This window comes from Sciurus carolinensis, chromosome 6, assembly GCF_902686445.1.
Source record: "Sciurus carolinensis chromosome 6, mSciCar1.2, whole genome shotgun sequence".
Lineage (NCBI taxonomy): Eukaryota > Metazoa > Chordata > Mammalia > Rodentia > Sciuridae > Sciurus > Sciurus carolinensis.
Window position 1 is genome coordinate 31,088,756 of NC_062218.1, and position 21,177 is coordinate 31,109,932.

Consider the following 21,177-nt stretch of genomic DNA (forward strand, 5'->3'; position numbering starts at 1 on the left):
TAACACCACAACAGTCAGCACAACAAGAAATGGAATGTTGCTTGCTGATATCTGTGGTCCTTTAGGTGTTCTTTATTTGCGTGTGTGTCTGATTTCTAAAACGGAGTAGCTGTTGTACTTAAGGGATAACTTAAAGCTATCCCTTTATTTTATTCACAAATACACTAAAATAGAGCGCTACACCTCTGGAATTAGGCCCCGTATTTCTCTTAAAGTCATAGCTTGTCAGATGGGTTTAGAAGGGGGTCTGTAAAGCTTGTGTCTCTTCTGTGTGTGAAAGACTATTGCTCAATCATGCTTGAAATTATTAATAAGAATATAGATTAACTCTTTTGAACATTTGTAGTTCCAGGGTAGAAAGGGATCAGTTAAAAGGAAGTGAATAATATGTATTTTTTATTTCTTAGTAGCAAACTTGGAAAACTTCTTCCGTAGGAATAAAAGCACACAGAAATAGAAATCATTTTAATTTGAAGACAGTGTTAATCCTTTACTTAGCAAAGCATTACAAATTTCAAGTAAAGATAAGTAATGTTTTTTATTTGTTCTAATTAGTTATACATGAAAGAATGCATTTTGACACATCTTCTATAAATGGAGTTTAACTTCTTACTTCTGATTGTACATGATGCAGAATCATATATGCACATAGGGTAATAATGTCTGATTCATTCTACTATCCTTCTGATACCCATACCCCCCTCAGAAGTAATGTTTTAAGTGAAAATCTCTAATGCAGTCACAAACTATACTATATGATTCTAAAGCAGAGTCGTATATTTTGAATTCTATATAAACTATGTAGATGGAGGATAATAAATAAAGCAAGTTGCTTTTATTGTATAGGGCTACCTTATAAAAAACGATTCTACCATAAACGTGAAATCCTTAAGAAACAGCAAGTTCAAACTTTTTACCCCAAATAAACACATAAAGTGGATGCATTTGTGGAGTTAGTATTCATAAGGTATATTTTCCTGCATACTTTGTTATGGCCTCTATTTGATTTGTTAGCCTTTTATGATAGTTGAGAAAGAAGCCTCATCATTAATAAGAATGATCTTGAAAAATCAGAATGTCAGACTTGAGGTTCTAGAAGCTCTTTATTACCTGGCCCAGAAGGGGGGAAGGTTGGGAGGTCAGTGAAGGACGAAGATCTCAGGCGCTTCTGAGACAAGGTTGACACTAAAAGCAGATTGCAAACTCAAGTCAATAAGGAAAAGAGGAGTTTTGTTTTTTGGCTTTGATTTGGATTTTTGCTGTTTTGGGAAAATTTCAGATTACCAATTCAGAAATTCTTCATATTTGTATCAATAATAACAAAGAAAGTGTCTGGTGAGGATTATACACTAATTTCCTTTGCCCTCAATAAAAATTTCTTGAGTGCTGACCATATGTAGGATACTATCAAGCATGAAGATTACTTCAGGGAACTCGCAGTGAGAAGACAGACGGACTATATAATAAGCCCCAAGGCCCATTAGGAAGGGGATCACAGAAGGGCTTTGATGTAGAAGACAGATTAAGTCAATGATTGACTTGGAATAAAGTGTGATAAAGTTCTTTTTAAAGGGTAGGCATCTCTTTTATTTAAATAGGTGGTTACTTTAAAAAGGGCATTTCCCTAATTGCAAAGCTAACACAGTCTCACTATAGAAGCTTTGAAACACAGTAAAGCACAAAGCCAGGGTGAGGATGGGGGACCAAACAACTTGCAATTCCATTACCTAAGATAAACACTGCTAACATTCTGGAGTTTATGACCTTTCCATAATTTTCCCCCCAAAGCTCTTAGAGTTCTTAAATACATGGATTGTGGGTCACTACACAATCCATGTTATAGCTTGCTGTTTTCACATTAACAATATATTATAACCATTTCCCAGTGGGGAGACTTTTAACATTACCCTTTAGGAAAGTTTCTTGTTAATTTCACATTCAGAATAAACATAGCAGTGAACAGTGGACAGTGAAGTTTAGACCTACCTCCCTGGAACTGAGAATCTGTAGTACACAGAGTAAAAGATGAAGACCGTACACGCTTTCTTGAAAAACCATTACACTCTGCAAGAAATTTAATGGGAAGGGTAATTGTTTGTAAAAATAAATTATCCTCAAACTTTGGTATGAGAAGATAAATAATTCAATTAACATGTTTGCTTCTAATGCCCAGTTTTAAATATTGGGGTTGATAGGTTGGGGGTTATAAACCCATAAGCATATCATATTAGTATGAAACAACTAGAAAAGAGTATTTTCAAGAGGAAGTTGTATACACATTCTGAGATTCCTCTGAGAATGTTTTTGGTAGGCTAAGTTGCAGACAATGAAGTTCATGGGCTTCTAGTTGCTTACATCAGTGTTCTCAGGGACCTGCAAGAATCTTGCAAAACAAAGGCCAATGTATGTTTAAAAACAAGAAAGCACATTGTTTTACTCAGTCTGTACCGCTTGCCAAAACCCTTGTGCCTGCTTAATTTCTTTATTGATTTTGAAATACCAAATCTGAATCATTACCAGGTTCTGAGGCATCGAATGGGGTGTCTTCTGCAGGTCTCTGAAAGGACATAAAGGGGCCTAGTGAGAGCTGAGTATTTGCTATTTTAGCAACAGATTTCTTGCCACTTTATAGGAATTCTCAGGATTCCGGGTTGTTCAATCCACTATCCCACCACCCACCACAGACACACGGGACACAGCAACCCACCTTTGTTCATCAGCTTGTAAGCGGGAAAAAACTAGTCTAGTACAGTGGTTTCATATCTCAATGTCTACAGAATCCCTTGTGGGAGTTTGTTTAAAACGCAGATTTTTGAGGCACCCACTCTCAAGACTCTGAAGTGGTTGATATTGGGGGTAGGAATCTGCTCTTTTAATGAAGGCTTAGAGGTTGAACTTTATTTTGTCTTGTGGGTAGTGCAGCAAATGCCTTGCATAGTAAGAATGAATACCAAGACGGTAAAAACAAGCTAAAGTGAGATTGCCGCTAATCTTTTGTTTGTCTTTGAATTGGGATGATTTCAGTGTAATGCTCAAAAAGGCAGATAGGGTCCCTAGGTTCCCTTTTAAACAAGTATCACTGTTCAGAGTTTATTTTATACCCAGTTTTAGGCCAGATCAGTGGGGACCCATGTCAAGCCTTAGCATTTCTAACCTCTTTCAGTTTCTTCCCTTCTCAAATTACTCCAAATAAACCTTAATTTAGTAAAAGCAGCATCTTATCCACCAAGCAGCATCTTATCTACCACTTCCAGACAAGGTTGCTGGGGTCCTGTTTCAGCTAAACTAATATCCATAAATCTCAGTTATATGAATATTCTGGAAACACTACTCTGCTGGTGGAGAACACAGAACAAACCTATGCAGCAGTGATGTCTTAGCAAATCGCTAGATTCTTGAAATATAATTTTCTCTGTTAAAGTAAAATAGAAGAAAGCAAAGTAAAAACAAAGAAAGTGTTTGATCTTACCTTGAAAGCTCGTTCTCCCTTTTCAAAAACAAATATTGGTTCAGCAATGACAGATTTTTCTGTAAAAGAAAAGGAATGGGCAAGAAATCAAAGCATGCAATGACTTTTTTTTCACTGCTTAAAAATATTTGGAAAATTTTTTAATTTTGTATTTTCCTTGCATTTGGGCAAAATTCAAACTATTTTACATGTATACCATACACTTCATATTTATAAATAATTTAGCAGTTAATTACAGAAATAATACTTGGGAAAAATGAAGGTGGTATAGTTCCATAAGTAGAGAGATAAAACTATTAAAAGAAAATGATTGAAATGTTTATGGAAAACAAATATAACTACATGCCTTTAGAACTTCATTAGGAAAAAGTGTTTAACATCTTTATTTAAGAATAAAAAGTTTCAGTGGGTGAAAAATCTCATGTGAGAAGAGTTCTTCTGTTTTTTATTTTTAATTTGAGAAGGGTCTTGCAAAGTCTACTAGAGTTGGATCTTAATGTATTAATGGTATAGCTGTACAGCATTCCATCCTTAAAATGATCCAAAAATAATTCTTATTTCTTTTACTAGTATCATTATATAGTAAATTATATTTTCAGTATTTAAATTAAAGATTAGTCTTACACGGTGTTATAAAGTACACAAAGTTTGTCTTCAACCCTGCCAGTCTTATTAATCTTTTGTATTTTCCCATTTTTTAGGTAAAACAATAGAAGTTAATTCATTCTAAGGTATACATGAATGATAAGAGCTTTAATATCAGCACTCCAGAATTCTCAGGAAATATTATATGGGGTTAAAATTCAGACTTTGGAGTTAGTCACATTTTTGAATGTAACTTAGATTGCTAATTGGATTTGGGGAAATTAATGTCTGTACCTGATAACTCAGGTACCTTGAACAAAAATGAGGATTCTAGGAGTATCTGCCCCAAGAGTTTATGTGAAGATTAAGTGAAGTTTTTAGATATAATTAACTTGAATTTTTAAAAAGCCTTAAAGAAAGAAAATGAAATATTTGACATACCACCATTTAAGCACACATCTGACATTGCTAACTGATGACATCACATTCTTAATGAACTCAAAGAAGACCTCAGAACTTTTCTCATTATAATAGCCGTTACCAATATGTTGCCTTGGCATATGTGAGATACCTTGCCATCCCCGAGCCTAATAATAAAATTCTGAGAAATTTCAAGAAATTACCAAACCAATTATATATTTAAATGCCAGAAAGGGGCTCCCATTCGCTAAATCTTATCCTATAAGAGAGTGTCTTAAACTCTGACAGACCACCCTTTGTCAATCTCCTGGGGTCATGTGAACTTGGGTACATTTTCTCCATCCAATGAGATATATAAACTATTAGGTTCTCTCTCTCTCTTCTCCCCAGGGGTGCTTTACCACTGAGTTCATCCCTGTTTCCTTTTTTTTTTTTTTAATGTAAATTGAAACAAGTTCTTGCTAAGTTGCTAAGTGTGCCAGCACTGATACATGGTTTGATTGACAGTGTGTGGGTGTCACTGTAGCCACCTTCTCTCCTTGACACTGCCCAGCACACTGGTTACAAAATAGATAATCTCCACTCTTCCTCTTCTGCTTGGATTCTCTCCACTTCTCCAGAGTAACTCACTTGGCTCCAAGGACAGTGTCAAAAGTAAACAGTTAAGTTTTTGGGAACATAGCAGACTTCTTACCTGTACTGGTAGCAGAATTTGAAAATACAAGCATGGTTCTTAAAGTTATGTTTTATTATTTTTTTCTTTCTAATAAGTCCATTAATTAATCAACAAGTATGCATTGAGGAGTGAATTTGTACAAATATTTTCAAGGTATTGTAAGCAGTAGAGAATAGAGAGAGATGGGTTCCCAGCCTCACAGATCTTACATTAAGCAGTGGAAACAGAACTAAACAACGACACAGTGATTTAAATTCAATTGGGATAAAGTTTATAAGAGAGGTACCAGGTTCTCAGTGAGCGATCAACAGGGATACCTGTCTGTTTTGGGAATCATGATAGGGTTCCCAGGAGAGGTGATATGTAGAGAAGCTTTGTAGGGTGAGTACAGTAGCCAGGAAGATGCCAGCAGAGGGACCTTCCAAGCAGAGGAAGAAGCAAGAAGAAAGTCTCTAAGAATGGACAGAACTTGGCAAATCCAGTAATGAAGGAACCTGTGTGACTGATACCCTAAGATGAGAGAGGACAAATGCTACAAAATGGCACTGAAGTTGAGGTCAGAACTTTGCAAGGACTTGAAGTTCTGCCATGGAGTGTTTTTATTTTAAGAAAACTGGAAAGCCAATGAGCCAACGATTTGCTCTGTTGTTGTTGTTGTTGTTCTTCTTCTTCTTCTTCTTCTTCTTCTTCTTCTTCTTCTTCTAAGTTCATTCTGCTTACTGTGTGGAAAATGGATAAGAGGGGATGGGTATGAGGGAAAGGAAATAAGCAGTCTAATTGAAAGGCTAGTCTAAGTTCTAGAGGAGAACTGATGCAGTTGTTCTTTATTTCTTTGTTTAAAATGTTGCATCTGTAATTTTTTGAGGGAAATGAAATTGTCAACTCCAGGCTTCAAAAGCCTCAGTATACTGCTTACCAATCCCAAAGAAAGAACTTGGAGACTCAACAGAAAAGGCTTGGATATCTTATTAGTCATGTACTCCTTGATGGCAGCAGGTGGGATGGTATGGAGGGCCACAACACACCTACAAGCAGAGGGAATGCATAGGATAGGTGTGTGTCCACTGAGCAGATGCATTTCTCCAGGTGTTTATGAGAATTGGTCAGTGTCCCTTCTCCACTTCCTTGTTATCAGTCTTTGGAGTCCTTATCTCACCATCAGGAACAACACAATTCCCTAGGTACTGACTTGTGTTTACCCCAATGGGAATAATTAAAAGTTTAGAATGTAGTCTTGTTATAAGGAGTGAAATAAGGGGATGGAAAGAAAAGAAATACTTCAACACCTGAGGATTAATTTTGATGTTTTGCCTGTTTTAAGATTCACGTAGCATTTAATGAATCCCTATATTCATTGTTGTTTTCTGAATACTTTATTAAGAGCAGATAGTCACAAAAATCACATTGAGTACCTGGTACAAGAAAGCACACAAAGTACTATCTGAATGACTCAGTCTTGGTTTACATGCTCCATAATGGAGGTGCATTGTGGGTCAAGTGTTTTTAGTCGTCTTGTTTAACTTAATCATTTAAATCATTTTGTGGATTAAATCTGTTTTCTACAACTTATAGATGAGGAAACTAAGTCTTCCTAAAGTGTCTTGCTCAAAGTCATACCACTAGTAAATGGCAAATCCTTTAGTTAAACCCAGTCCGGTCTCCTCCAAAACCATTGATCTTAAATTCCAAGTCGTACTACTGTGTTAGTCAGATTTCTGTAGCTATAACAAAATACCCGAGATAATTAACTTACAAGAAGAGGTTTATTTTGGCTTATATTTTTGGAGATTCCAGACCATGATCGATTGGCCCTGTTGTTTCGAGACTGTGGTAAGGCAGTATATTACAGTGGAAAAGCATGATGAAGAAAATCCATTTGCTTCATTGCCAGGGAGCAAAAGAGAAAGAAGAGAAAGCTGGGGTACCACAATCCCCTTCAGGGACATGCCTCTAGTCACCTAAAGACCTTCCACTGTGCTCTACCTCTTAAAGGTTCCACTACCTCCCAATAGCACCTTCTCAGGGACCAATCCTCTGACAGATGGGCCTTTGGGAGATATTCAAGATCAAAATCTATAGCACTGACATATGCCCAACACAGCTCTGCCAGCACAAGTCATATTCTAAGTGTATAATATGCATCATGCCAAAGAAAAATAAGTATAAAATAATAGCACAATATTTTTTTCAACTTTGTCAGAGTTGATTGACACACATGTACTTGTATTCCCTTCAGAAATCAGAAATCATACAATAATAAAGTGCTTTTGGGAGTGGAGGCCAGAAACCACAAAGACAAGGAAACAAAGAAAAATAATAGCAAACAAAATTTTGAAGCTGGAAGGTGGAAGGCTAAGAGGTACTGGTTTAGCAAACCAGAAAAACTGAACTACAAGCTCAAGACAGCAGTGGGTATGCTAGAGAGCAACCTGGTTTGCCCTGACAATAATACGAAAGCTCAGGGTTTCAGGAAGAAGAGATGAAGTGTGGCTGAACATAGGAAGATGTTTTGTCTTTTCAACAGCAAAGCAACTGTTCCTCTCCTAACCTAGAAAAAGATTGGAGAGTTATTCCCTAGAAAAAAATAAAACATCAGCCTCAGACACAATTTAAAGGGGCGATTCTATAACAGAAAGAGTGCGATTTGGTGAAACTTTACATGCCATATTAGTTCCCTATTGTTGCTATAACAAATTTTTCCAAGTTTAGTGGATTAAAACAATATGATTTACTGTGCTACAGTTCTGGAGATCATACATCTATAATGACCTGGCAGGGCTGTTCCTCCTCCAGAGGCTCACCTCTCACCTTTTCCAGCTTCTAACACTGCTCTCATCCCTAGAAGCGGAGTCCCCACCTTACTCCAACCTCTGCTTCTGCCATGACCTCTTTTACCCTGACTCTCCTGCTTCCCTCTTTGTTTTTGAACAACCTTATCATTGCCCTGAGCCTGCCCAAATAATCTAAAATAATCTTTCCATCTCAAGATACTTAACTTAATCACACCTACAAGCTTTTGTTTGCCATGGAAGGCACATTTTCACAGGTTTGGGGGTTTAGCATCTGGACATGTAAGGGAGACATTCTGCTCACGACGTATGCAGAATGTTCAGCCCTCACTTTTCTCAGCTCACAGAATGCTGGACGCCAGGTTGTTTCCTCTAGGCAGCAAACCAGAAGATTCCTAAAGCTATTGACAAAACGACTCCCCAATGAATGGTCCAGCCAGATGATGAGTCCCCATTTCCAGTACACACAACTGCTGGACAGCTTTTCAGTGCCCCTCTTTTACATATAAACAGGTTGTCAAGGACCACCAGACATAAGACATAGGATTAAAGAACCAAACAGGACAAAAGTAAATTGAATGAAAAATACTACATAGAATTTTACACGTGTAGAAATAGATGTATCATGAATACTCTCATATACATTTAACACCTGTGACACAAACATAGAGCTCTATTTTTTTTTAAAGGGAGTAAGAAGAAGCCTTTAGAAATTAAATTTAAGAATAGACTAGTAAAATCAATAAAAGAATCAATATTGATCAAGATAATTAGTAGAAGATTTAGAAAATAAAGTCGAATAAATAGCTCACCAAGTAGAGCAAATGAATGGATATGGAAAAGAGGAGAAAAATATAAGAAAACCCAGATAGTCAGCTCAAGAGTCACTTAAACACCTGCCTAGTGAGCTATAGGAAAGAAGAATATAGAAAGCAGAGGAAGTGAAATTATCAACACATTAATCATTAAAATTGCCCCAATTGAAAGACATAAGTTTTTAGGTCATAAGAGCCCATTCAGTGATGAGGACATGAAAATGAACCATATCAAAGCATATCATGAAATCCTAGAACACTGTGGGCAAAGAAAAGGTCTTAATGGCAACTAGAAGGGAATAAAAAAGGTTACATATAAATGGGTCAGGAATCAGAATGGTTTTAGGCTTCTCAACAACACTGTAAACTGGAAATCAAAGGGACAATGTTTTCAGCACTCTGAGGGGAAGTGATTTCCACCCTAAAATTATCTACTAATATAAAGTGCTAAGTGTGACAATATGATAAAAACATACATCTCCTGCACCTACCCATTTTCAGGATCCTTCTGGAGAAGGTGCTCTACTGAAAGAGATGGCAAACTAATGATCCAAGAAATAGGAGAGCCCACTCAAGAGAGATAAAGGTAGTCTCCCCTGTGACAGCGAGGGAATATCCCAGAATGACAACAGTACACCACTCATAGGCAACCAGACCAGAATGGGGGAGGGGGATTTCAAGACATAAACCTTCAACAAGAAGGGACAAAACTAGTTGCATGTCTCAAGTGGTTCAATATTTTGGAAGGATATTTAGGAAACTGGAGGAAAATTGGAGGATTAACTGGTGATATGTACATGAAAAACTAAGACAACAACACAAAATATGACACAACAATAAACTCCAGAGAAAACGAAAAGTCAAGCAAGAAAGGAAAAGTAACTGTAATACATTACATGACTCAGTTACAATAACGTTCACATAGTTACAACAGTAATGAAATCTGTATCAGTAATGAAATACTGATCTGATCAAACTTATAGAGCAATTTTGAGAAGATGGGAAAGTCAAAAGTATGCATGTGTGCTGTAGAGGTGGTGGTGGTCACAGAGTTCAGTGAAATCGATAAAGGGGGATTACATTTCTTCATAGTGATGAGCTAATAAAATCCAGACAAAAAATTTAAAAAGTAGCATTATATTCATGGTATTTGGAGTTGCAGAGGTGAATATTTAAAGAAATAGCTGTGAGGGCTGGATGCTTTAGACTCTGGGGATCAAGAAAAGTGAGAGCAAAGAAAAGGACAAGGAGAAGATTACTATTTTTTCCAAAAAACCCTTATGGAACCATTTTACTTCTTAAACCACACACATATGCATAATTTTGAAAACTAAAATCAAAATTTGAAAATAATTCCTTTTCTATCATAATGTCAGATGCCCATAATTAGAAGACAAATCTCAAGCTCTCTGCCAAGGTTAGACCTCTTACTGAGTTATACTCTCCAGCAAGCATCTAATACCTTATTTCTTGGGTTTAACTTTTCTCTGCATTAAAATATATGGAAATAAAGGTGTGAGCAAGATGGAATCACTGAGTTCAGAAAGCAATTGCAACTGGCTCAGAAAAATTGTAGATCTGCTCTTTATAATACCATCTAAACCCCAGGAAAGCATTTTATGTTTTGGCTTTCATCTTTATTCAAAACATTCATTCAAGTCACCACACAAGAATGTAGCTGAATATTATGCATATTATGTACTAGTTTTGTTTCTCTGAATTCCCAGGTGCAATCCCAGTCAGTGCTCACAATAAATGTGAACTTATTTTTTCCCTATTTTAATATGTACCACAATTCCCCACTCCCAAATTTTAGGTGGGTTTTAAGAGGATGTTCTTACCTTTATTCTATATTTTGATTGACTCAGCCTCTGACAAAACTATGTCAACTAAGAAAGTAAATGGAGGATTTAGTGCATGAATTATTTCAGAAGAGGGGTTTTGCAAGGATCTAGGGAGCCAAAAGGAGAGCCCCAAAGCTGAAGAGGACACTGAGAGTGGAGTACCTGTGGCCCAGAGTCCCAGTGGACATGGGGACAGGCCACCTCAAGAACTCCCCAACTATCTGCTACATAGCTTCTTCCACTCTGAGAATGGCAGACATCTTCTTGCTGCTTGGTAGTTTAGGGAAGATGAAAACCAAGGTATCCATCCAGGATAGAACCAGGTTATTCAAGCCAGGGCTGAAAAAGTTTGTGGAAAAAGTCTTTACAGAAGAGGGTGGCAGTAATCCCTGCCTAATGGGCTACTTCTAATTGCTACCAGGACTAGAAATGATCCACTTGGACTATATGCCTGGCAGGCTCTGCACATTCCTTTCCCTGTCTTCCTGGACCTTTCCATGTGTCTTTGCCACATCCTCCTCTCTAATTTCTTCTTCTTGGGCACTGTCTCACTCTGTTCTTTAATTTTCTTTATGACCCTGCCTTCTTCAACCTCTGTCACTTTCATTTGACTTTCTGGTTGGTCAAAGCAAAGATTTAAGAACTTTGAAGTCAGATAGACCTAGAGCTGTGTTTCAGTAAAACTACTCCAGTCTCAGATTTTTACTTTCTCTTTCTGAATATATTTTTAAAGAGTTGTTATGAGGATTAAAGTATGCACATGAGAGCAGCTTTCTCTTCAATCCTTTTGGAGCAAAGCAGACTATTTCTCTATTTGTCATCTATGTATGAATGTATGCATCTGTCTCACCATCCTCCACACATGCACACGTCTCCCTACATATCCAGATGTGGTATCTCTATATGTAACACACATACAGAAACATAAAGCAACATGTTGGACTACAGGTTGCACACAAGACATTCAGTAAACTTGACTCCCTTTCCCTTGTACTCTCTAATTCTATGTTATGTGGACCCACCCAGCCCTGGAGGAAATACCTCCTTGTTCCCCATCTTTGTTTTACTTTTCACTCACTACTTATTCTCACCCCTAGTTCCTCTTCATTTTTCCCTGTTGTTCCCCTACCTTTGTTACTTATTTTATTTTTGAATATCAGGAAATTTCTTAATTCAGATAGTCTTAGAGAGTCTTGCCCCTCAAAGTGTGGTCCAGACAGACGGCAGCACTGATGGGGAATTTGTTAGAGATGCACAGTCTCAGCCCCACCCCAGACCTTCTGAGTCAGAATCTGCACTCTACAAGTGCACCTATTAATATTTGAGAAGAAGTCCTTAAAGCATCCCCAGGTTTCTGTCAAGTGAGATCAAATTCAGGAAGAGTAGTGGAGGCTACTGGGGTTAGTTACTAAACCTGCAGGATATTCTGAGAAAATTGGCAGAAATAGAAACTGACTTCGAAGCTCTCAAATAGAAAATAATTTCTATTCAAACTATATACTATGGCTATTATGATTTAACATAAGATAAAGCCATGGGCTACTCCAGTGACTTAAAGAGAAATCCCTATAGTAAGGATATTAAAATATCAGTATTGATATTGAAACTAGTAATTCAAATTTTCCATTTCACATCATGAAAGTTTACCTCCCAGATACAAAAGTTTGTTTTCTGTTTTAATAATATGACTGAAATCTGGCTTTTTTTAATGAAAAAAATTTAGAAAATGCCACTGGTTGAGATTATTAAATATGTATTAAAATGTTTGTGTAAAGCAAAAATTTAACCTGGGAGTATAAAATACATCAAAAGCATTTGTCATAGTTCTAAGATTCTTCAACAAGAATTTGAAAAAAATCTGAATTCTCAAATGTGAAAAATGACATCTGTAGAAAACAATAGACAAATCATAGCAGGTACCCTCAATCTTTGTATGGCACCCAGGGAAGAAGAAACGTAGGGTCTGAATCACAATTTTGATTTTTTTTTCAAAAGAACAAACAAAACCCAAAGCTATATTAAAATCTTCTAAAGATGTTTTGATAAAGGGCAAAGTGTAGTAGCTCCAGAAGGAAAAGGGACCTGTGCCAATTCACAAAAGAACCACAAGCACAAGATATTCTGTACTTATCTCTAGCCATATATGGAGGAACCCCGTAAAAATGCAAAAGGAATATAATAAATAATAAATTACCATAAAAATATTTTTTAAAAAATATGTCTTTGCAGAAGGAGATGCTGGGACCACAAGGTGACATTCTTAGTTGTGATGGAACACTCTGGGTTCTATTTAATGAGATACTTTGTACTGACTCAAAGGTAAAATAAACAGGACCCCAGGGGACAGTTTACACAGGAGTTTTCCAGGTGGACTCAAAGCACTAGTTCCATTTAAGACCCCAGATGAATGGACCCCCTGCAATGATGGTGGCCCTGCTCCCCCTGCTGAAGCTCAAACCAATTTCATGTCCCATCAACCACCAGCCGTTCATAAAAAACACAGACATATGGGAAATAAAAGGGGAAACCCTTATTTCTTTTCATCAAATTCTGCAGTTTTAAAAACTGCTTTAAGTTTTTATTGGAAATGAAGTTATAAACTGCCAATGTTAAGAAATGAACCACTTAGTTTGGATTCATTTATGAGAATCACACACTAGAGGAAAAAAGAATCAACATGAGAACAAAATGAGAAAAGTTGCTACTCTTCTTGTCAACCCCAAACTGATGAAGAAAGCACTCATTTCAGGATGGGAATTATCTCACAACAGGAAACTGGAGATGACAGGAAGAAACCCTCAGTCCACTAACACAATTCAGACCTTTTTCTAGTCCATTCCATTTCCTCAGCTTCTGCTGATAATCATGAAGGAACGAATTCATGGTAAGTTCCAAAGACCCAACTTGCTTAGTGATTTGTGCATTGGTCTAGATCTAGACACAGACCAATTTTGAAAACTCAAGGGTTAAGAAAATATCTATTGTGCTCAAGAACAAGAAGCATCAGAGGCCGTGTTAAATACAGGCTGTATTGCCCTTCTGGAAGTAGAACCCAGTGCCTGAAAGTTCTATTGAATGACTTCTCACCTGGTCTCCAAACTGCACTGCTTCATTTATAACCCAGTCAGATGTGGTAGAAGGCTGAAGCCTGGGACTTAATTTCATTTTCATTGTAGAACTTGGAGATGTGCAGCAATAACAATTCAATTGAAGAAAAATTATTTTCATTTCTTAAAGTCATTGCCTTCACTAATGTCTTTATAGAGAAGTTTACAGGTTCCTAAAACCAAAGAGTTTTAATTAAATCATTCCATACAGAATATCTGGCAAAAAGTACTCTGTCGAATACCATAAGGTTAGAAGAAATTGACTTTATATTTTTTGAGAACATTCTGTAATTGATCCCCAAAGATATAGTCATTGTGTGCATGTGCTCTATATTGAGAATGACTGGAATTGTATCATGAGATCCTCTTTGTATTTCAGCAGAACATTTTCAATGGATATCCGACATGCTCCATCACATTTCACAATTGTTTCAATGTCAAAACATTACTTTTGAATTATTTCTTTTTCCTCCCCTTTAAAAGACAGTATCTCCTATATGAATTGCTTGTGTAGGTTATGATTATTCTCTATGCTTTTGCCTTTTGAAATGTTTAACTTAGTGTAAAGTTAACAAGTACTAAAAAATGTTCTTGCTGCTCTCTTAGGATGTTTCTTTTATGGACTGCCATAACAGGACAACTTACAATTGCATCATATTTTACCTATTATGAATTACAGAGAAATGTGCTCTATCAAGGGTAATGCATTTACATATTTAAATGTTTAATATTTGGTGACTAAATGAATGACTACTGGGAGCCATAACATATGATTTTTAAAACTTAGGTTTTGGAGAAAACAGGCCTAGATTCAAGTTCCCCCTCCTTCACCTGCCACATGAGTGAGGGCAGGTCACCAGACTCCCTCCAAGGCCAGGTTTCCTCATCTGTGAAATGGTCATCATTAGGCCTACCTCACAGAGTTACTGTAATGATTAAGCCAGGTCACATATGTCGAATGCTTAGCACAGAGCCTGACGGGTAAGAAGTGCTTAGTAAGCTGCAGCTCTGATTACATGATATGATCCTCCAGAGGTAAGTTATCAAACCCTTCTACTCATGAAAGAACTAAGGCTCTACCCTTACAAGATCTGCCCCAGTCGCATGAATGGCACTTAGGGATTTGGCACCAAAACAGGGGGGAGCTGATTCCAACTCTCATGGCTTTCACTGTAAGTCAGCTTCCCTCAGGGCTTCTACCATGAGTTCGTTGTGAGCTCAGTTGCTTCTTTTCTGAAGGGTGACATGGTGGAGGGTATGATGGCTCTCTCCTGCCCCCAAGGTTCTGTGCAGACCTGGTGGAGCTGTGGTCCCATGCTGCATGGGTCTTCTACCCTTTTGTATTGCCATCTGTAAACGTGCAAGATACTTCTTTTATTCATCTACTATTTGTTCATATTCTGAGGTTTGTTCAGGAATGTCTGTAGGCAAAGCATGGTGATTCTAGCAACTTGAAATCTCTGTGTCCATATTTATTTTCAGCCATTGGCAAAAATAACAGAAAAATGTATTACCTTTGACAGAGCACATTTCTCTGTAATTTGAGGTGGTATTTTATCTGTAAATAACCCTATTGTTTTCTTTTGTGATAAGAATACTTAAAAGTTACTTGAATTTATTTATCATGGCAAATTTGGGACTTCTGATTTGAGAATGCCAGGAAGATCTGCTTTCTCTACATCACTCCTCATTCGGGTCCAAGGGCTAACAGAGGTGCAGAATGTGTCCTAAGGTGGGCGTGGTCAACCAGTGCCATTTAGAACCACTTATTTCATTTGACAGCACTTGTAAATCACATCCCCTCAGAATATATCGCAGTGTGAAAATGCTCCCATGTGTTAGAATTGGGTCTCTCCATTTTGCTGAGGGATGGGGGAATAGAAATAAAGCCTAGGTTTCGAGGGACGTTGAAAATATACCTTAAGCAGACACAGATGCATGTTTAGAATGGCATATTCTTAAAGTTGATTCTAAACAGTTCTCTAGTAGTGTTTACTGCTAAAACTGAAGAGGTGATTTTGACACAAAATATGTTAGTAAGAATTAAATCACTGTTTAATAGCTTCATGTATTGAATTCAGATAAATTTAAACTCTTCCTCTTCAGTGGAAAAACACTCTATTTTTAAATCTCTCCATGGATTCCTGAAACACAGACCAGATGGAGAAAGGATTGCAACTTCTTCCAATTCCAAAGCTCTTTTCCTTAAACTTATTTCCCCTTGTCTTGAACCTTTGAGCAAGGAAGGAAAAAGGCTTCTTGCTTGCCCATTCCCAGAGGAATAGATGGAACAAGTCCTCGAAGAACTCATCAGGAAGAAAGAGGCCAAGCTGCCATCCAAGCCCTCTCACATCCAGGAACCTATGTCCCTTCTCCTCCTAGGAACATGCAGAGGCCCTTGGAGGGCTTCACTCCTCTGCTCCTCTGTCTGAAAGATGAGCTACCCTACCAGGCCTCCGGGAATAGGAACAGAATGAGAAGAATGTGATGCCTGCCACAGACAGTTCCGCACAGATATCTTATCGCATTGTACTAGAACATGTTTGGGAGAAGTAAAGGCCAGATAGTTAGTAATTTATACACACGACAAAAAAGTTTTGCTCATCATCCTTAAAGAAAATTACAAGAGAAATAATTTTCACTCTTAAAATTTACGTGACTTGAAAAATTCTCAAGAAAACTGAAAACAATCTTTTAATTCTGTAAATTCCTTCCGTTGAGCTTTTATGACCCTAAAGTATTAAGACAAACCAAGGTTAGAAGATTGGAGAAATATTCAAATTAAGCGATGACTTCAAAAAATTGTTCAAATGGTGACAAAATAACATAAAACATTTGCCACTCTACTTTCAGGTGTGCACAGTAGCATTATGTACATTCACATGCTTTGGAACTGTCACCACTGTCTTCGGAAATTTTTTCATCATCCCAAAATGAAACTCTGCACCATTAAACAGTGAGTCCCCCTTCCACCCTCCCCTCAGCCCCTGGGAGCCACGATTCTGTTTTCTAACTGAATCTGACCCTTTTAGGTGCCTCACACAAGTATCGGAATTTCATTACTTTAAAAGGCTGAATAATATTCCACTGTGTGTCTGTAACACATCTTAATACATTTGTCCAGTGTTAGCATTTTCCATTTTCCTTCTCTTCCTTTATTTGCTTTCACTTGAGCCTATATTTCTGACACCCTCTTTCTCACCTACTCCTCTTCATTTCTCCTTCTTTCCCTTCTCCCTTATATATTCATAATTTTCTCTACATAATTTAATGTTAGAATTATTAAAAATCTAGAAAGCACTCTCTTATGGGTATTGTTAAATAGGAAAATTAATGTTTCCTTAATTTTTCTATCCTTATCATATCATAAAATTCTTAAAAGAAAATGAAAGTATAGTCCCAGCTCTGCACAAACTGCAGGTATTTACTGCACTAACCGCTAACTTTGAGCACTAATTTCCCTTCTGGTTTCATATTTGTGATAAATAAAATCAGTTGAACTAAGAGATCTTTGAAGTTCTTAACATTCAGTAATTTACAACTGTCAATCACTTGGATGAACTATTTAAGAAAACAGTGTTGAGCCATTTAATAAATTTTAATTGCCTACCATGAGCAAGGACAGTAACAATATTAGGAGCTGAACACTGGAACTGTGAAAGAAGTTTGGCACATTATGATATATTTTAGATCTGTTTTCTTTATCGTTAGGTTTTTTTTCTCATCTCTAGATTTGCAGCAAGAATTGTTTTCTAAAAAATTCTTCCAAACCTTCTTTGCTTCATCCTACTATCAAAGTAATTAATTCTACTACATGATTTTAGCTTATTCAGTTTTCAGGGGGGAAAAAAAACGGTGAAAACACTAAAAAATTTTTAACCCATATTTGAGAATGAGCCTCCTTTACAACAAAAGTTGGTCTTGTTAAAAAAACAGAACTTCGTGATCTGTAGCACGGAACTATGTCTTGCCCATACTCCATTTATAAAAATAAATATACATGCACACATAAATCTTTATCTGCAACTTCATTCCTCTGCAGACATCTAAAGTCTAACACAGTCAAACCTAAGACCTTTAAAATAGTCCATTTCCAACATTTTCAGACTTTCCTTTTACTTTCCTCTCTAGATGGCAATATCCCTCATGAATTTTATCACAATGAGAAAAGATTTGATGCCAATTGCTTACACCAGTCGTTCCACCAATACCTTCAGACTATCACCTGGGTTAAAAGTCTAGATGTCATCCTGTGACCTTTTGCTTGTTTACTGCCACCAACAGAGACCAATGTGACCATTGGCTACAAGGAATGCAGCTTCTAACTGACTACAGGTATTTACTGCATTAAATCCTGACTTTTCAATATTTTGCCAGATTTGCCCACAGACTTCATTAAAAAGCAACTCGTGTGTGAAACTTACCTTGCTTAAATGTTAATTAAAATTTCAAGTGAAGTTAATGATTTAACATAATAGTCAAGTCAGCATTTGAAAAAGAGTCCCCAGCTTAAATAAAAAAGTGAATTATAATATGACTTTTATCTGGTACTTTTTTAATTTGAAGTTTTGGATCCTGTTTGCTTATTTTGTCAAAAACTCAACCATCTCTCTCTAAGGTCATATCAACTCAGTTCCAAAGATGGTACATTGCTTGCTGCCTTTCACGCTTCATGCAGTGTAAGAAATATAGGGTGTGCAGTTAACTTAGAGTTAAGCAAAAACCACTAACCTAGGGAGCAAGCCACTTGCTTTGGACTGATAGGTTAGCATTGATACATCTGCATTTTCTTGCCTGTCTCTTTTAGAGTCAAATATTCCCTTCTGAGGGATATTTGGATGTGTTTCATAATGCATATAAAATTTATTTGATGATTTAATAGCATCCTGTTTTTGAATGACCAAACCACAAAATGAGGTCGAGGGCCGGCTACCAGTGAGGCCCTTCACAGTTGCTTTGCTGAGGGTTTTGTGCCAACATAAGAGGCAGTGAGCAGGGACTGAATTATAGGCTCTAGAGTCAGGGCTTTTGGGTTAGGAACTTTTGGGTCCAAGACCCCAGCTCTGAGGTCTTACTCTTACCCACATCCTGGAACTTGTTGAAGAAATGAGCAAACATATGAAAAGTGCCTAAAACAGTGTCTGGTTTATAATAAACAATCCATAAACATGATTTGTTCTAAGTAATGTGTGAGCACTGTGGGATAGCAAGGGTAGAAACCCATTTTTCTGCTCTCAAAGCTTGGACAAATGAGTTATTTCATTCATTCCAACATTATCTCCCCAAATTATAGAATCTTAATTTTGAAAGGGATTTTATGGGTCCCCTACTTGAAGTTATCATCTACGGTGTCTAGGGCATGCTCTGTAACAGAATAGCAAAAGGAGTTTAAAATCGTGCTATTGCCAGCTCTAGAGCTCACATGTGGCAGAACACTTGTGTATGCTATATATATATGTGCCAAGATGTTGACCCTTCATTCCATGGAGCCAGCCTTCTGACTTTATCTTAAAGTGCTGTATACATTCTAATCATTTTTAAATATAATTTGCTGTCCAAAATGTAAGGAAATCCTGCTTCTTGTTGTGACAGTTGAATTGACTTTAGAAGGCTTCAGCAAAGACCGTATGATTTATATGTGGATAATGAGTTAAATTTCATTACTTTTGGTAGTATATGTTGACTCACTGGGGAATTTACACCCCAGTGGAGTTGCCAACACCAGGAAGCCCACACCTCAGAGGTTTTTCATTACTAGCTCCTCATTTTTCCATTTCAATCAATATCAAAGACTAAGAATTAGCATAGAGAACATCAGAATTTTTCACTGGTACAATCAATGGCATTCAAGACCTTTGGATTGCTTAAACTATTTTAGGAATACTGTCTTGTCTTGCACAAACTAGACAGAAGAATCTGGCAAGGCCTCTAGGCCATACTCTTAAACACAGTGCCCTAAGGCTTATACTGAAAGTCCAGTGTCCATTCATGAGCAGAAGAATTGCTGGTTACTGACTGACTACACAGAATACTGCCTGTGGAATGCTTTCTTGTTTCAGCAAAACTTTTAGGCAAGATGTAATCAGATTACTTCAAAAACAGTTTGGCACATCATATGAACTGTTTGATGCTTGTTTGTTAATGGTTCAATTAATCAATATCTCCCTATCTAAAAGAACTCAGTCTAAGACATGCTTAATTTTAACATGATAATGAGTTATGGAGGAATAACTTACTTCTACCCTATCTTTAACTTTTTGGTGGCTGCTATTACCTCCCAAAAAGAGTCTTGAGGTTGTAAATGATCAAATTAGCTTAAGTTGATGTGAAACATCTCCCATTGCACTCAACAGTCAAAGTCAAAGAGTTCACCATGGTGGCCAAGACATTATTTAAGTGCCTTTTCCTTCCTCTCCCCCTCATTGTTCAACTATATTCCTAATGCTCACTTAAGTTAGCTCAGTCATTCTGGTCTCATTTGTCCCTTCAATACAGGAGATTTTAAAAGTGTGGTCTCTGCACCAGCACACCATGAAATTACTGGAAATGAAAAATTTTAGCTCTTCCCCCCCAGTTCCCCAACCCTGAATTTCTGAATAAAAAGTCAGTATGAAACCCAGGAACTGTGTTTAGTTAAGTTCTGCAGCGATTCTCCAGGTAATGCTTAAGTTATTATATAGGAGTCTCCTTTTATCTACCTTAATATTTTGGATATGAGGTATCTGCCTCAAAGCTCCTGTGTTAATGCAAGAATGTTCAGAGGTGAAATGATTGGATAATGAGAACTGCAACCTAAATAGTCCATCCTTGTTTGAATAACCAGGTAGTTCCTATAGGTAGGTGGGGCACTACCTTAGGTTGAAGGAGGTGGGTCACTGGGGAAATGCCTAGGAAGAATTTTTCTTCTCTGAGGCCCCTTCTCCTCTCTCTCTGATTCCTCGGTGCCATGAATGAAACAGTACTCCCCACCCTTCTACCATGATGCTCTGTCTCAACTCAGGCCCAGAACAATGGAGTTGGCTGATCATAGACTGAACCTCTGAAACCACAAGTCAAAAATAAAATTTTTCTCCACTGAGTTGTTCTTGTCAGGTATGTTGGTCACAGTGATACAAAACTGACTTATACGGAAATTGGTAGCAGCAATGGGGTCTAACCTGACTAACTTGACCATGTGGTTCAGAAACCTGTGAAAATGGTTTGCTGGATGAATTTGGGAAAGTTTGGAGCTGCAAGCTGGAAAAGTTTTAGAATGTAATGAGAGCTTCATAAGCAATCCTGGTGGGAACTCAGACCACAATGCCTGTAGGAATGTAAACTGTGCTCATGAGATTTCAGAGGGAAATGAAAACTCTATTGAGAGTTGAACTAGAGGCCACCCATGTTATATTCTGGCAAAATATTTGTCTACATTTCACCCATGTCCAGAAACTTGGTATGAGACTGAATTTAAAGGTGATGGACTAATTAAA

At 37.3% G+C, this 21,177-nt stretch overlaps 1 protein-coding gene across 3 annotated transcripts in view; it reads right to left on the reverse strand.

Moving 5' to 3' along the window:
• Ranbp3l (RAN binding protein 3 like) overlaps window positions 1-21,177 on the reverse strand; it is a 54,397-nt gene that overhangs the window by 20,128 nt on the left and 13,092 nt on the right. For 2 of the 3 annotated variants that reach the window (XM_047554688.1, XM_047554687.1), the window contains exons 2-5: window positions 3,470-3,528; window positions 2,518-2,557; window positions 1,987-2,064; window positions 1,111-1,185 (exon numbers count right to left, since the gene is read on the reverse strand). In XM_047554688.1, coding sequence (XP_047410644.1) covers window positions 1,111-1,185; window positions 1,987-2,064; window positions 2,518-2,557; window positions 3,470-3,528 — 252 coding nt within the window. Of the gene's footprint in view, window positions 1-1,110; window positions 1,186-1,986; window positions 2,065-2,517; window positions 2,558-3,469; window positions 3,529-5,168; window positions 5,827-21,177 lie in introns of those variants that run through there. The other variant, XM_047554689.1, reaches the window with a different exon arrangement.